This window comes from Gobio gobio (genome assembly GCF_949357685.1).
Source record: "Gobio gobio genome assembly, chromosome: 22".
Taxonomy (NCBI): domain Eukaryota; kingdom Metazoa; phylum Chordata; class Actinopteri; order Cypriniformes; family Gobionidae; genus Gobio; species Gobio gobio.
In genome coordinates, this window is record NC_137118.1 from 9,764,182 (window position 1) to 9,779,219 (window position 15,038).

The window sequence follows — 15,038 nt, forward strand, 5'->3', positions numbered from 1 at the left end:
TAAATGCGTGTCTTTTTACTTATTTGTGTGTGTGATGTACTTGTCTGTTGGTGTGGAGGTGGGCATACTCCTCCATGGTCTGTGAATAGACTCAGGTCATGCTGGCTTAGAGGAGGCCTGCTGACTAATGATTTATCCCAGCATCCTCCTCCAGTAAACAAAACCCTATTAAAAACACTGCCCACACTCTAATAGTCAGCAGCTTAAGGGCCCTCATCAGTGTACGAATGCAGAAAATAGAAAGTGCAGAGCATTTTGAAGTACTAACAAAGTAGAAAAAACTTAAATCCTTCTTTCCTTTTGTTCAGATATTCCTCTGGGAGCAGAATTTGGAGCAGTTTCATATGGACTTGTTCCGGTATCGCTGTTACCTGTCCAGCCTGCAGGGAGGCGAGCTTCCAAATCCAAAACGCCTACTTGCTGTTGCTTCCCGCCCCACCAAACTGTCCATGGGTCGTCTTGGCATTTTTTCAGTATCATCCTTTCATGCCCTGGTATGAAATACACACATATATAAACTTCCACACACAAAACACCAAAACACACTCAGTATCAGTGCATTATTCTCTCTTTCTCTTTGTTTCTCACGTCCTCTTCTCATTCACACGTGTTTAGTTAACATACACTTCATTTTAATCCACTCCACAAGAGCCCAGTGAGCTCTGAGCTGCATGCCAGCCTGTTCTTGGCCTACGTCCTAACAGAAACTGCATAACAAAACATGCTGTCATCATCATGTTTTTGTCATTCCTGTGGTTCAGCAGAGAACGTACAGAATGGCGTAACATGCAGCTGGATGACCGCCTCACCTCGGGAGGGTCACAGTGTGGCGTAGAAAAGCATCTCCCATTTAATTGCGTAACTTCCTAGAAAATGAAACCAAATTTCACAGAAAATCATTGACTTTTTAAATAATGGAAAAAGGAAGCAGTTTTTGTCATTGGCACTCAATTTCCCCATCATCATCTCTAACCACTGCCTTTAACCTTAAATGTCTTCATACAATTTCCTTTTTTGTTTCTTCTCTCTTCTAAAACATAACACAAGCCATGGGGTTTTGTCTTTAGACACTGTACTGCATATGTCACTTAAACTACCTAGGTTTTATGTTTATGTGAAATCCTCCATACGGTCTGATTACTGAGGAAATCCTTTATGGCTTCTGCGGCACAAACTTTTATTATCGCAGAAATGTCAGTGTGGTTTCGTTTCTGGGTGTGTGAACAGGACATCTCCACACCATGGCAGTTTATGTGTGTACTACTTCTGAAATGAGTCATGGTGTCATATTTATTCCCATCACTGATCTTTATTTGAAGCCCAAAGGCAAAGTGATGTTTTTTTTCCCCTCTCTTTCCTGATATTTTCTCACAGTGTCACTTAGGCTGTTTGTAATCAATGAAGGCTAAAACCTTTAGGCAGATTAAAGGCCTGTTCACACCAAGCGTAATCACTATAACTATATTAGCATCCACACCAACAGACGTTAATGTTCTGTTTATTATAAGCATGGCAGTTATGTTGTTTGGGGCTTTAAATGCTCGAGCTCTGTAAAGTCGGATGAATTCTGAATGTATGTCAGTGTTTATCAGCTGAAAAAAAAAAACATTCTGAAAGTGATTCCACCAATATTGTCCTCTGTGTCGTTATCATTATAATTGTGTTGTGGAAGTTGTTATTCTCGTAGAATTAGACTGATTATTAACACTTTATAGTTATTATTCTTGGTGTGAACAACCCTTAAGAGTTATTCCCTTTAAATAAAACTATGTTTCTTAAATGTTTGATACTAATTGTAGATCTCACTTATCATGGGATTGGTGAAACATTTAAAGTACTAGTCCACAAAAAAATGACAATTGTCGTCACTTACTCATTTACACAAAAGGAGACATTTTAAACAATGTTTATGCTGCATTTTCCCATACAATGTTATTTTTAAAGGTGCAGTGTGTAATATGTATGAGGATCTATTGACAGAAATGCAATATAATATACGTAACTATGTTTTCAGTGGTGTATAGACCTTACATAATGAACCGTTATGTTTAATACCTTGAGCCATTTCTATCTACATTGCCGCCGGTCCCCTTACAGTGAAGTCGCCATTTTGCGCCGCCATGTTTCTACGGTAGCCCTAAACGGACAAAACTTCTCTACAGAGCGCTAGCTACTCTCTGCTGTCTCAGACGATGACATCTTTGTCCTGTGACGACCACCGTAGCTTCTCTATGTGCTTTCGTAAGGGGTGGGGTGAGCGGTGGGCGGTTGCAATTCACAACCTCACCACTAGATGCCGCTAAAATGTACACAGCCCACCTTTAAAGGTTTCTTCCATAGTAACAAATGCTAAATTGTTTTAAAACTACCATCACATGTGCTTGATACTCTTTTAGATGCTTATTGCCTGTATGCGTGTTTGTGTTGCACAGGTGGCAGCAAGGACGGATGGGGGAATTCGGAGACGTACCCAAGCCCTCTCTCGTTCCTCCAGTAAACGAAAGAGCCGTTTCTCCTCTCTATGGGGTCTGGACACTACCTCAAAAAAGAAAACCAAAGGCAGACCCAGCATTAACCAGGTTCACATCTGCTAGACATCTGCTACAGTCTGTTTATGACACGTTACATGTCTTCAATAGAACGTATCACTGTTTATTTAGCATACAATTTGCAATTGTGAGTTTGTATGTGGTATAAGTGCATTAAAATACCTTCAAATCATCTCGCACTTTTATGGTGGGATCCAACTGAAGGTTCATGATCTCATCTTCCCTTAAAAACATACATAATATGATATTTTGCAGATAATACTCTAAATTCATATCTCTGGCTCAAGAAACAACTAGTTGTTTTGTCTCAACCTAAGGTGTTCGTAGACGGAGAAGAGCCGGTTAAGAGGAATCTCGAGCACATGTTTGAGGACACTGGAAAGGAGACACTGGTGAGGAGGACGCTAATAATTCTCAGCATGCTTTACATAATTAAAACTGTCAAAGAGAATGCTGTCAAAGGCCGAACGCATAAAAAACAGAGATGTTAATGCTGTGTGCATCTCCCAACGGGAACTGGAAAGAGCTAGAGAGAGTTAAGACACCCAAGCTGGGCTGTAGAGCCTCGGAGAGAAGCGGCGGGAGGCCCAGGCTCCTCTCCCACCCGGCACGTCCATTAACAGCCAGGAGAGGAGGCAGATGGCGGGTGCTTAGGGAGGGGAGTGCGTGTGTGTGAGTTGAATGAGTGACAGAATGTTGGAGTGTTTAATGTATTGTCTGCATGTGTCTGCCAGTATGTGAGTGTGTTTAAGTCCCTCTGACCCATTTCCCGCTCTCCTTCACCATGTGTGGGCTTGCTGTCTCTCTATGATGGGGGACCACCATCGCAGCTACTCTGTGGGCAGATTGTTGAGGGGAAGGGGAGGGTGCTAGTCTGTCACCCGATAGTGTGGGATAAGCTATCTGAGCCAGGCAGCATGCCGTCACTGACAGCAGGCCAGACCCGCTGACAGACCCAAGAGCCCCCAAAAGACCCACAATGCACATCCCAGCCGGTACACGTCAGTTCATCGATCATCCGCCAGACGTCTAACAGCAGCGTTGTCAGACAGAGGCGCTGAGTATTGCACTGGGCTTGCCTTGCACATTGCTGTGCTTGGGTGCCAAGTTAATTAGTATCAGATTAGATATCATCACATTGTCTGTTGCATCGATCCAGACAGCCCTGCTTAAGTGTGATAAGGCCGATTTGTGCAAATAATGTAACCTGAAAACTGACACCTCAGTAAATCTGCGTTCAGAGGTTTTGTTGTGGTATTGTCTTGTGGTAATCACCTTTCTAATGCATTTTAGAATTTATCAACATGAAATTGACCCTGTTCACTTTCCTAATACACCTTTCTGGTGTTATTGTGCACAAATTATCAGTAAAAATAAAAGAAAAAAAGCCTTCCTCATCGCCGATTTTTCCTTGAAAGTAGCCTCAGACGTCACACCCACGGACCGTTGGCTGAACGCCTGATGCATATGGCACACTTTTCAGGAGTTTCGAAGTCGTGATCTGATTGGTTGAATTCTACAGGATGTTGGCGAGACGAGTGTGTTGCGTTCTTTAACGCTCCGCTTGGAAACTCCAAACTCCCTTGTGGAAGGGTTGTGTTTACAACTGGGACAATGAGCACTTACCAGGATCAACTAAAGGCTGGATTTTCTAAAGTATGTGAGGTTCGCGGCTCCATTGTTGCAGTAAACTTACACAACGTTCTAGAATTAATAATTTATAGATGCACGCCGGTCTGTTATTGCAGGGACATCGACTTTACATTTCCACGCCCCTTAGCATGACACGGAGCAAAACGAACTGCAATTGGTGGAGTTATATGTCCTTGGCCAATGAAAGCTGTGAAAAAGTCCAGACCTTCCTCCAACCAGTCTGAAGGTCTGGCTACAAGAGACTACCTTGAAAGCGACATCATTTAAGATGTGTAGGTTTTTGGTTAATGTTAACCAATCATTCCAAGCAATTTCCAATGGATGAAATCAAGCTCCGTCCTACATTTTAGGATTAGGCGATATACGTATCGGCAGTAATATTGGTATCTGTCCGATAAGTAAAATATGCCATGAAATAGTAAAATATATCAAGTTCCGTTTTACATTTTTCAGATTGCGCAACATATCAGCAGTCATATCGGTATCGGTTCTATAAGTAAAAAAGGGCATAAAATAGTAAAAACTTAAGTATAAAAATGTGAAATATAATTCCAGATGTTTTTTTTTCAGGATTGCACAATATTTCAGCAATCATATTGGTATCAGTAAAGTAAAATATGCCATTAAATATAGTATATTGTAATATGAAATATATATAGAAAATATAGATTGATATCTACTGTCAGCTTGGTTATCATAAAAAAATAACAATATTGGTAGTTTGCATAGCAGTATGTCTCTACATTTCTTCGCTCTGAAATACGCACATTCTAAAACAATCTTTTCATTTTTACCAGAAGGACCAAGTGGGTTCGGTGAAAAGCGTCCCCCAACACAAGCCAGACAATGAAGTTTGGGTACCCGACTACCTCACGCCGTCCTGGGTCTCTTTACCTGACGATCGACCTGTGTTGGCTATCATACAACCGGGGGAGACGGCCATGGAGGCCCTGGAGGCACTGTGCAGGGTAAATGTCATGTGTACTCGCAAACAAAACTTTTCAAATCAAATAGATTACCTTGAATTCTGTCAAACTGAAGTTCCCAGAGGCAGGTAAATAGATGTTCTCATCTTACCCATTTTAAACATGCTTTCTTCTAACATAATTCCTCTCAGAGTTTCTCGGCAAGTTTCAATATGTCACAAGATCAGCATATATTGCCACACATAATTGATTTTGAACCCTGATATAAAAATGGTCATCTAAAAAAAAAATCTGACGCCTATTGACTGGTGGTTGTTTGTCATCCTGCATGAGGTGTTAGCACACGTTAGCTACATACGTGTCAGCTGTGCCATTTGTTTCTTTCACAAACAAAATCACAGTTTGTACTATGCTATCATCTTGCAGCCCATCTGGAACAATGAAGAGGAAATTTAATACCTAAAACACACTTATATATCATCAAAGCAGAGTAATCTTATGATTCATCCACGGCTAACATCTCATGTAACATATTTCCTGAAAACACAAAACTTGCCCAACCCTCCTTTGATGCTGGAGTTGTTGAGAAAGTGCTAGAACTTTCCATTTCCCAAGGCAAACTGCTAAAGTGTCAGTGGATTATTTCTTCTTGCTGTTATCTTCCTGTTATCATTCTGCTGTTGTAGCTCTCTGCCTCTTTTACTTGTCCGTTCTCAGCCGCTGTCACCACAGAGTGTTCTAGAATGCAGTTCTCATAAATATGTCCTCAAGCATTTGTGTAGATAACACACAAACATGAATGCCAGTGAAGCAATCACACTACAGTTACTCTGTCGAGTAAATTTATTAGTCATCTACATGAAGCTGTTTAGCTATTCTGTAGCAGAGTAGCATGAAACATACAGAATTATAAATAAATTATCCTGCGATGGAGGAAAGTGGCCGCACTAAATCCCAGAAATGGTTTTCTGTCAAGCCCCGAAATAAAATATTAATCAATTCACAATGGTGAACATAAAGTTAACGTCCTCTGTCATGGACAATTTTTTTTAAAGCATTTTAAGACGGTCGTAAGTAACAGAGCAGATTAAATGCTGACTTTTATTTCTGAATGTAAATAGCTTTTCAATATTTATTTAGACTTCCTCGTTTGTTAATCTTTCTTTTTATACAGCTCTCTGGAATACCTTATTCTAATTGGTCGATTGCAGCATTTGGTAGTCAAATATATTTGTATAATAATATAATATAATATAATTTAATTTGTGCTGTCAAATCGATTAATTGCGATTAATCGCATCCAAAATAAAAGTTTGTGTATATATAATATATGTGCGTGTACTGTGTATAATTATTTTGTACATATAAAAACACACACATGTATGTATATATTTAAGAAATATATGCATGTATATATATTTCTATAATATATAAATATTTTATATATAAATATAACACATTTTTCTTAAATATATACATGCATGTGTGTGTGTGTTTTTATATGTACAAAATAATTATACACAGTGCACACACATATATAATGTAAACAAAAACTTATTTTGCATGCGATTTATCGCAATTAATCGATTTGACAGCACTAAATAATATAATAAATATATAATATAATAGAATTTAATTTACTATGTATAATATTTCCTGGTTCTTCTCAAACTTAAGACATGATAGCATGTTATGAACTGATAAACAGCTGCAAATTCATGTCCTGTCTGGACCACTGGGACAAAGAGAACATTTTTGATGAGGTTATTGAGGTCAGTACTTCTATATGAAGGCCACAGGGGTCGGAATGAGGCTCATAACCTCAGATGTCTCTTGAGGGCTTGAGCCATGTTATCCATCCCCCATTTTTCCTGCTGAGTGATCATACAAACCACAGTGAGCCGCCATATAAGGGATCATTAATGCGCAATCCGTGCAGCCACTGCTCTATAAACACAATGCATAATTTCTGACGGAATGCCAACTACTTAGACCAACAAGTTTACTTTTTCACTTCACAGGCTCACAGACTGGATCTTTCCAAGCACTATATACGGTTGAAGTTCCTCGTCGACAATCAATTGCAATTGTATGTCCCCAAGCCCGAGGAGGACCTCTGTGACCTGGTGAGTCCCACGAAAAGAGCCTGTCAGCGGCCACAGCGTGTCCTGGACAGCTAAGAACACTTAGCGGTCACAGACGCAGCGTGGGGTGAATTTATTAGACTGTGACGGGCTCTGCAATGTCCTGCAGATAGTATAAAGTTTTAAAGTTCTGGCTGTGATGTAGGTTAAAGTGAGTCTAAACTCTCCAACAGAGCTGAGGAGAGGCTGCTGCATATGTTATGAATTATGTAGAAGATGCATGTACTGCATAATGCACTCTGAATAGTTCTTCTATCCCTGTAGCTGTGTGTGTGTGTGTGTGTGTGTGTGTGTGTGTGTGTGTGTGTGTGTGTGTGTGTGTGTGTGTGTGTGTGTGTGTGTGTGTGTGTGTGTGTGTGTGTGTGTGTGTGTGTGTGTGTGAGTGTGTGTTTGTGGAGTCTGGGGAAAACCACCTCTGCTAGGACTATGCAACTTCAAAAGCTAATTTACTTTGCTCTTTTTTTTCATGGTTGTTCTTCTAAGATGACAGAGATTCTTTGTGTTTTCCATGTCTCCTCTCATCTTTTCACTTCATCTCTGTAGAGACTTGACTTTCTCTTACTTTTATTCTCCATGAAATGATCAAAGACTCAGTTTTGTCTCAGGCTCTCTTGAGAATAAGCTGATTTTTATTTTTTATACGCCATGAGTTTCAGCAAACTAAGCCATTTTTCATGATGCATAGAGCTCTATCTGCAGTCATACTGTAAATGAACTGTACATCCTAAGACTGCAGTATGATCAATATGACTCTTTATCTCTCTTTTCCTTTGTTCAGCTGTACAAAGAAATCCAAATTTGCGCCAAGACAACCAAAGTCATCCAGTTTGACAGAGATGAGTCCTGTGCCATAGGCTACGGTAACCATGCTGTTTAGTTTATTTCTGTTTTTATTCCTGTTGTTTGTTCCCTTTTCAGTTATTTAGTTCTCGTTCCATCTTCTCCAGGTTTCTCAGTGGCGGTAGTAGAGGAGGATGGAGGCCAGCAGCTTCATATCACTGATGTGAAAGCCGGAGGTCTGGCATTCGCCAAAGGTGTGTGATGTAACTCAGCAGATAGCTGTTCTTTATTACAGCCAACAATATACTGTACACCGATCAGGCATAACATTATGACGGATGAAGTGAATAACACTAATCATTTCTTCATCGTTGCACCTGTTAGTGGGTGGGATATATTAGGCAGCAAGTGAACATTTTGTCCTCAAAGTTGATGTGTCAGAAGCAGGAAAAATGGGCAAGCGTAAGGATTTGAGCGAGTTTGACAAGGGCCAAATTGTGATGGCTAGACGACTGGATCAGAGCATCTCCAAAACTGCAGCTCTTGTGGGGTGTTCCCGGTCTGCAGTGGTCCAAGGAAGGAACAGTGGTGAACCGGCGACAGGGTCATGGGCGGACAAGGCTCACTGATGCACGTGGGGAGCAAAGGCTGGCCTGTGTGGTCCGATCAAACAGACGAGATACTGTAGCTCAAATTACTCAAGAAGTTAATACTGGTTCTGATAGAAAGGTGTCAGAATACACAGTGCATCACAGTTTGTTGCGTGTGGGGCTGCATAGCTGTAGACCAATCAGAGTGCCCACCGCCAAAAGCGTCAACAGTGAGCATGTGAGCATCAGAACTGAAATATGGAGCAATGGAAGAAGGTGGCCTGGTCTGATGAATCATGTTTTCTTTTACATCACGTGGATGGTTGGCCGGTTGAGTGTGCGTCGCTTACCTGGGGAACACATGACACCAGGATGCACTATGGGAAGAAGGCGGTGGAGACAGTGTGATGCTTTGGGCAATGTTCTGCTGGGAAACATTGGGTCCTGCCATCCATGTGGATGTTACTTTGACACGCACCACCCACCTAAGCATTGTTGCAGACCATGCACACCCTTTCATGGAAACTGTATTCCCTGGTGGCTGTGGCTCTTTCAGCAGGATAATGCGCCCTGCCACAAAGCAAAAATGGTTCAGGAATGGTTTGAGTGGCCAGATACCACAGCACAACCTCCCCCTGAAGAGGAGTCCATGCCTCGACAGGTCAGGGCTGTTTTGGCAGGAAAAGGGGGACCAACACAATATTAGGAAGGAGGTCTTCATGTTATGCCTGATCGGTGTGCAGTGTTGGGGAAGATACTTTGAAACTGTAGCTTGACATTATTATATGTTATATACAATATTTTAAAATGTAAAATATTGTATATAACGTAATAATTGTGTAAAATAGTTTCACCTTACAACTACCCACAACAGTCATTCTGCAACAGAATGAAACGCATCGTGTGATTGCTAAAAATAAGAATTTACTTCAAAGAGATTAGAATCTAGTCTGGCAATGGATTTCTCTTTTGTTATGGGATGCTTAATCATAAAAAAAAGTTCCTAGATTATCTTACTGCCTCTATTTGGCAGCTGTTCCAGGTCCAAATCAAAACCTTATGCCGTCCTCCCCACTGTATATGCCTCACCTGCAATAGTCTGTAAAACTGCTGAGAAATTAGCAGTGGAATATGGAGGACTGACCCAAATCTCCACTGGACTGGAGGAAAATCATTTAAAAAGCTTTCACATGAGCACAGGATTACTAAGAGGAGCAAATTAAAACCATTATGCACTGCCAGTGATATCTGTGCCAAGCGAGTGTGTTCATTAAGAGCAACCTTCAGAACGGGTTCAGATACTCTCTGTTCCAGTAAGTCCAGTTATTGAGCTTCAGAGTATTTTAATTAGTGGCGCTTGCTAAGATAAGCATGGCTATTATTATTGCTCAAACTAAGGGTCAGGAATTTGTGCTAAACCCCCAAGTATTAAACCTGAATGCACAGTATACAACCCGCATTAACTTTCCATGCTACAAAAACCCATTTAAACCAGCCTGATGCTGGTCTTAGCTTGTTTAAAGCCTGGGACACACTGCACGATTTTCGGCTGTCCCAGACGAAAGATTGCCACCGTGAAACAATCGTAGCAATTTCTGTGATCGTGGCTCCTAATCAGTGGTCGTATGTCGTACAGTGAGAGAGGTTAAAAAACTTGCAACCAAAGATAGCCTACGATAATTTTCTGACAGTGTGTTTACTGCTATGGCCTACGTCTACTGACCAGCCAATACAAATGAGACATGAAATCAACGCGAAATGGCGCTAAAACTTAAAACCGCTTACCTCAAGCTCTTTTCCCTTCCTCTTTCTCTTTTTTTTCAGCACACATAAAAACTACAACTGCCAAAGTGTGATTCGTCATGGTCCTTTTGTTTACCACTAGCGCATGCTGATGAAGTTTTATTCTTCTATAGAAACGTGCATCGTAGCCTACAAGTCAATAGGTGTCATCATCGTACAGTCTACATACGTGTCGTTCCCAAGTTTAATAGATCCATGTCGCACAGTGTGATTTGTAAGGATCTTATAGGATTGATAAAATTGTGCAGTGTATCCGGGCCTTTAGATGGCCAGCCTGACCCATTTGGTTTTCAACTGGTTTAGCTGGGTCTGGTCTTCAAGCCGGACTAGCTGAAAATTGCCCAAAACCTAAGCTTAAGCCCTATTCGGATGGTAATTGTTTCTCATGGGGTCGTAAGGTATTTTCATAATTTACACAATGATTTTATTGCCGTCCAAATCCAGAATATCAGTGTTTTTCTTCCACCACCCACGTAAAATTCCCTGGCCGAATGACCTACTGTTTTTTGACAAACACCAAGGTCGTGTGGTCGTGTCATTTATTTGCTTGAGTTTTCAAGAAGAGATCACTTCAAAATTCACTGTTTATATCCTTTTTGACCACTGCGGAGCACCGTAATTTGGATGCTTTTTAAATGACATCCACCATTTTGAGATAAAGTACAAAACAGAAAACCGTTTGAACTATAATGCGTTTGAAACTATAATTTTAACAAGAGATTTAAATAATTATAGGTGCAGTGTGTAGTATTTATGAGGATCTATTGACAGAAATGCAATATAATATACATAACTATGTTTTCAGTGGTGTATAAAGACCTTACATAATAAACCGTTATGTTTATTACCTTAGAATGAGCCATTTCTATCTTCATACACCGCGGGTCCCCTTACAGTGAAGTCGCCATTTTGCGCCGTCATGTTTCTACAGTAGCCCTAAACGGACAAACTTCTCTACAGAGCACTAGCTACTCTCTGCTGTCTCCATTGACAACATCTTTGTCCTGTGTCGGCCACCGTAGCTTCTCTATGTGCTTTCGAAAGGGAGGGGTGAGCGGTGGACGGTTGCAATTCACAACCTCACCACTAGATGCCGCTAAAATGTACAAACAAATAATAACTAGAATATTATTTTCCTATTATTAAAGGTTCTTAGGATCACAAAACTCGCTCCTCCACCATGAATAAATCGCCATCCAAATGTATTTTTACGGACACCCACATGAGAAACAATTACTGTCCGAATAGGGCTTTAGACTAGCAAACTAGGTAAGGCTGGTTTAAAAAAAAAAATTCAGCAGGGTTTTGTTTCAGTATCATTAGTAATTCTACCCAGAAGGCCTTGCAAAAGTGGCAGTCTACAAGAAAATGCTTGTCTGGATGAATAGTAAGGCAGATGGATGCAAACCTAAGTGGACAATGTCTAGAGTGGGAAGCAATTCCCTTTTTTCTCCTTTTTTTTTTTTGGAAGAATATGCCCCAACAAAGCATTGGCTCATTAGGACCATGTGCTGTCCAAACTGAATGAAGTGTGTGCATGTGTGTGTGAAATACGCACAGACAAATTTGCTGGAGGTAATACTCAAAATCAGGACAGTTTGGACGCACAACACTGGGGGCACTTGTTGATGACATCACCCCAACATTCATCATCACTCTATTGCCTGGGGCAGAGCCGAGCCATCCAATGAAAATCTTTATTACAGCTGACATTTTGCTTCATGTAAAACTGGGTCACACTTCAGGCAGTGTGCGCATGCATGCATGTGCGTAAATCCATACAGCATTCATAAAAGCTCAGGATCAGAGGGGAAAATTCAGCTCTTGCAAGAGTTGGGAGGCTGGGCTTGGACGTCAATAATCAATTAAAGTGGCTGTCCTGCCTAAAAAGTGTGTTAACTGAGCTATTGGAGGCTAATTGAGCAGCTGATGTGTTGGTAATTGATAATTAAGAAAGGGGGAGGAGCAGACACTTTTTTTCCCCTTTGTTCTCAGCCTGTTATGGACAAATCTACTTTGAAACATTTGAATAGTAAGGATGTAATCATTTTTTTAACATGGCTATATGAATAATTAACTTTTTGCATTAATAATTAACCTCTGACAGCGTAGAGTTGTGTACCTCTGTAAGAAAACAAGGTCTTTTTAAATGTTTTAAGAGGAATTTATGAATATTTTTTTGTGTTTGAGTGATGTAATAAACCTTGAGGGGTTACAAATTTGATTTAATTTTATGTACGACGTTGTGTGTGTTTTCAGGTCTGCGAGCAGGTGATGAGATCCTGAAATTGAACAGTAAGCCGGCGAGCGCTTTGGAGCTGGCAGACATGCAGGCTGCGTTTTCTCTGCCCTCTCTCACCCTGACTGTCAGCATGCTGCCCGCTACCGATCCACACCAGCTGTGCCTGCAGCCTCCCCGCCGATCGGACGGGGCGCAGGACCTCTGCACTGACATCTTTTCCCAGAGTCAGGGTAAACTTCATCACCACTGTCTTTATTTTTTATATATATATAAAAAAAATTATATTTATATTTACATATATCGGTTTAATTTGGTACCACACTGCAAAAAATGCTTTTCTTACTTAGTATTTTTGTCTTGTTTCTGGTCCAAACATCTAAAAATTCTCAAAATAAGAAACATTTACTAGCCAAATAAAAATTGTCTTGTTTTGGGGGGAAATAACTCAAAATTAAGTGAGTTTTTGCTTAAATAATCTGCCGATGGGGTAAGAAAAATAATCTTAATTCAAACAGAAAACATGATTATTTTGCTTACCCCATTGGCAGATTATTTTGCTTTTTTTTAAGCAAAAACTCCCTTAATTTTGAGTTATTTTCCCCCAAAACAAGACAACTTTTGCTTGTCTAGTAAATGCTTCTTAATGTAAGATTTTTTTAGATATTTGGACTGAAAACAAGACAAAAATACTAATTAAGAAAAGCATTTTTTGCAGTGCACTAGTAGATGAGACATTACTCTGCCTTTTTCATTTATTTATAGTTTGTCATTCTGAAATCATAAAAATCAGCACTAGAATTTGACTGTACATCAAGATATAATACTACTAGAGATATGTTACCATTGAAAATTTTTTGTTCAGTAATATTTTTGCTTAAAGGCAGCATTTATTTAATTAAAAACACAGTTAAACAGTACTATTGTTATATATCTATCACCGCTGTGTATATATATATATATATATATCTATCACAGCTGTAACAATTTTCTATTTTAATACATTTTAAATTGTAATTTATTCATGTGATGGTAAAGCTTCAGTATTATTTTAGTATCATTTGATGTACAGTTGATAATTATTAAATAAGTATTAATAATATATTTCCTATTTTAATTTAAGTTTTAGTAATTTTTTTGTCTTTTTTTTTAATGTCTATAGTTAAGTTTTCCTTTAAGTTGTTTTATTGCTTCAACTTAACTAAACAAAAATGAGAAATAAATAAAAAAAATTGTTAATGTTTTATAGAAATAATTTCATTTCAAGTAATGAGAATTTTTTTTAGTTTTAGTTAACAGTAATAACCCTGCCTCAGTGTCACATGATACTCCAGAAATCATTATAATATGCTGATTTTGGTGATCAAGAAATTTTGAAAAATGTATTGTCAATGTTGAAAACCGTTGTGATGCTTAATATATTTGTGGAAACCTTGATACATTTTTTTTTATTATTCTTTGATGGATAGAAAGTTCAAAAGAATAGCATTTATTGGAAGTCTTTTGTAACATTATAAATGTCTTTACTGTCACTTGTTCAGTTTATGTGTCCTTGATGAAAAAAAAGTATCACTTCAGTCTTAATTCTTTAAAAAGAAAATTATGGCTGAATCCGAAATCGCCCCCTAAACCCTCATTCACTATTCCCTAATTTAGTCCACTAATACAGTTCACTTGAAGGAGTGAATGAAAATGAGTGCGTGAGGTCAGACAGCCGATGTGTGTGTGTGTGTACACTCGTTATTGCGATGCAATGTGGGATTGAATGAGTGCACTCAATAATGTCCACGGTTTCGGACACCACTACAAATGGCTGTCCCTTCAAATAGTGCCCTATTTGAGGGTATATTGGGCGATTTTTGGATTCAGCCCCTGAGTTTTGCTCCAACCCTAATCAAACACATCTGTACAAGCTAATCAACATCTTCAGGATTACTAGAAAGCTACAGGCAGATGAGTTTGATCAGGATTGAAAGGTGAAACTGCAGTAAAGTGGATTCCAGAGCCAGAATTACCCAGGCCAGGTCTTGTTGCTCACCCAGTCCGTGTCTGTCTCCATTGCTCCCCCTAGAGGACATCCTAGATGAAGGCCTTGGCCTGATTCTGCACAGCCCTGATGACACGATGGAGGACAGGGTGAACCTAATGGCTGAAAGCCCCGCCGACAGCCTGGAGGATGAAATCGACTCAGCACACAAGGTTAGAGACCACCTGCCGTTCATCAAAAAATCTCTTCTCAAACCACCAACCGTCTGGCTGGCTGAATTGTTCTAGTTTGGGTTGTGATTCACAGAGCATGTCAGGGTCATCATGCATTTATGTTCTTTGGCCTCTGCTGTTATTTGGGGTGGGTA

General features: G+C 39.8%; 1 protein-coding gene across 6 annotated transcripts in view; it reads left to right on the plus strand.

Moving 5' to 3' along the window:
* The window catches only part of tiam1a (TIAM Rac1 associated GEF 1a), a 108,215-nt gene that overhangs the window by 66,708 nt on the left and 26,469 nt on the right, over positions 1–15,038 (plus strand). For 4 of the 6 annotated variants that reach the window (XM_079804073.1, XM_079804076.1, XM_079804072.1 and 1 more), the window contains 9 exons: positions 309–494; positions 2,433–2,579; positions 2,867–2,941; positions 4,997–5,170; positions 7,150–7,254; positions 8,051–8,132; positions 8,220–8,306; positions 12,705–12,917; positions 14,756–14,883. In XM_079804073.1, the coding sequence (XP_079660199.1) occupies positions 309–494; positions 2,433–2,579; positions 2,867–2,941; positions 4,997–5,170; positions 7,150–7,254; positions 8,051–8,132; positions 8,220–8,306; positions 12,705–12,917; positions 14,756–14,883 (1,197 nt within the window). The remainder of the gene's footprint in view (positions 1–308; positions 495–2,432; positions 2,580–2,866; positions 2,942–4,996; positions 5,171–7,149; positions 7,255–8,050; positions 8,133–8,219; positions 8,307–12,704; positions 12,918–14,755; positions 14,884–15,038) is intronic. The other 2 variants (XM_079804075.1, XM_079804077.1) reach the window with 1 other exon arrangement.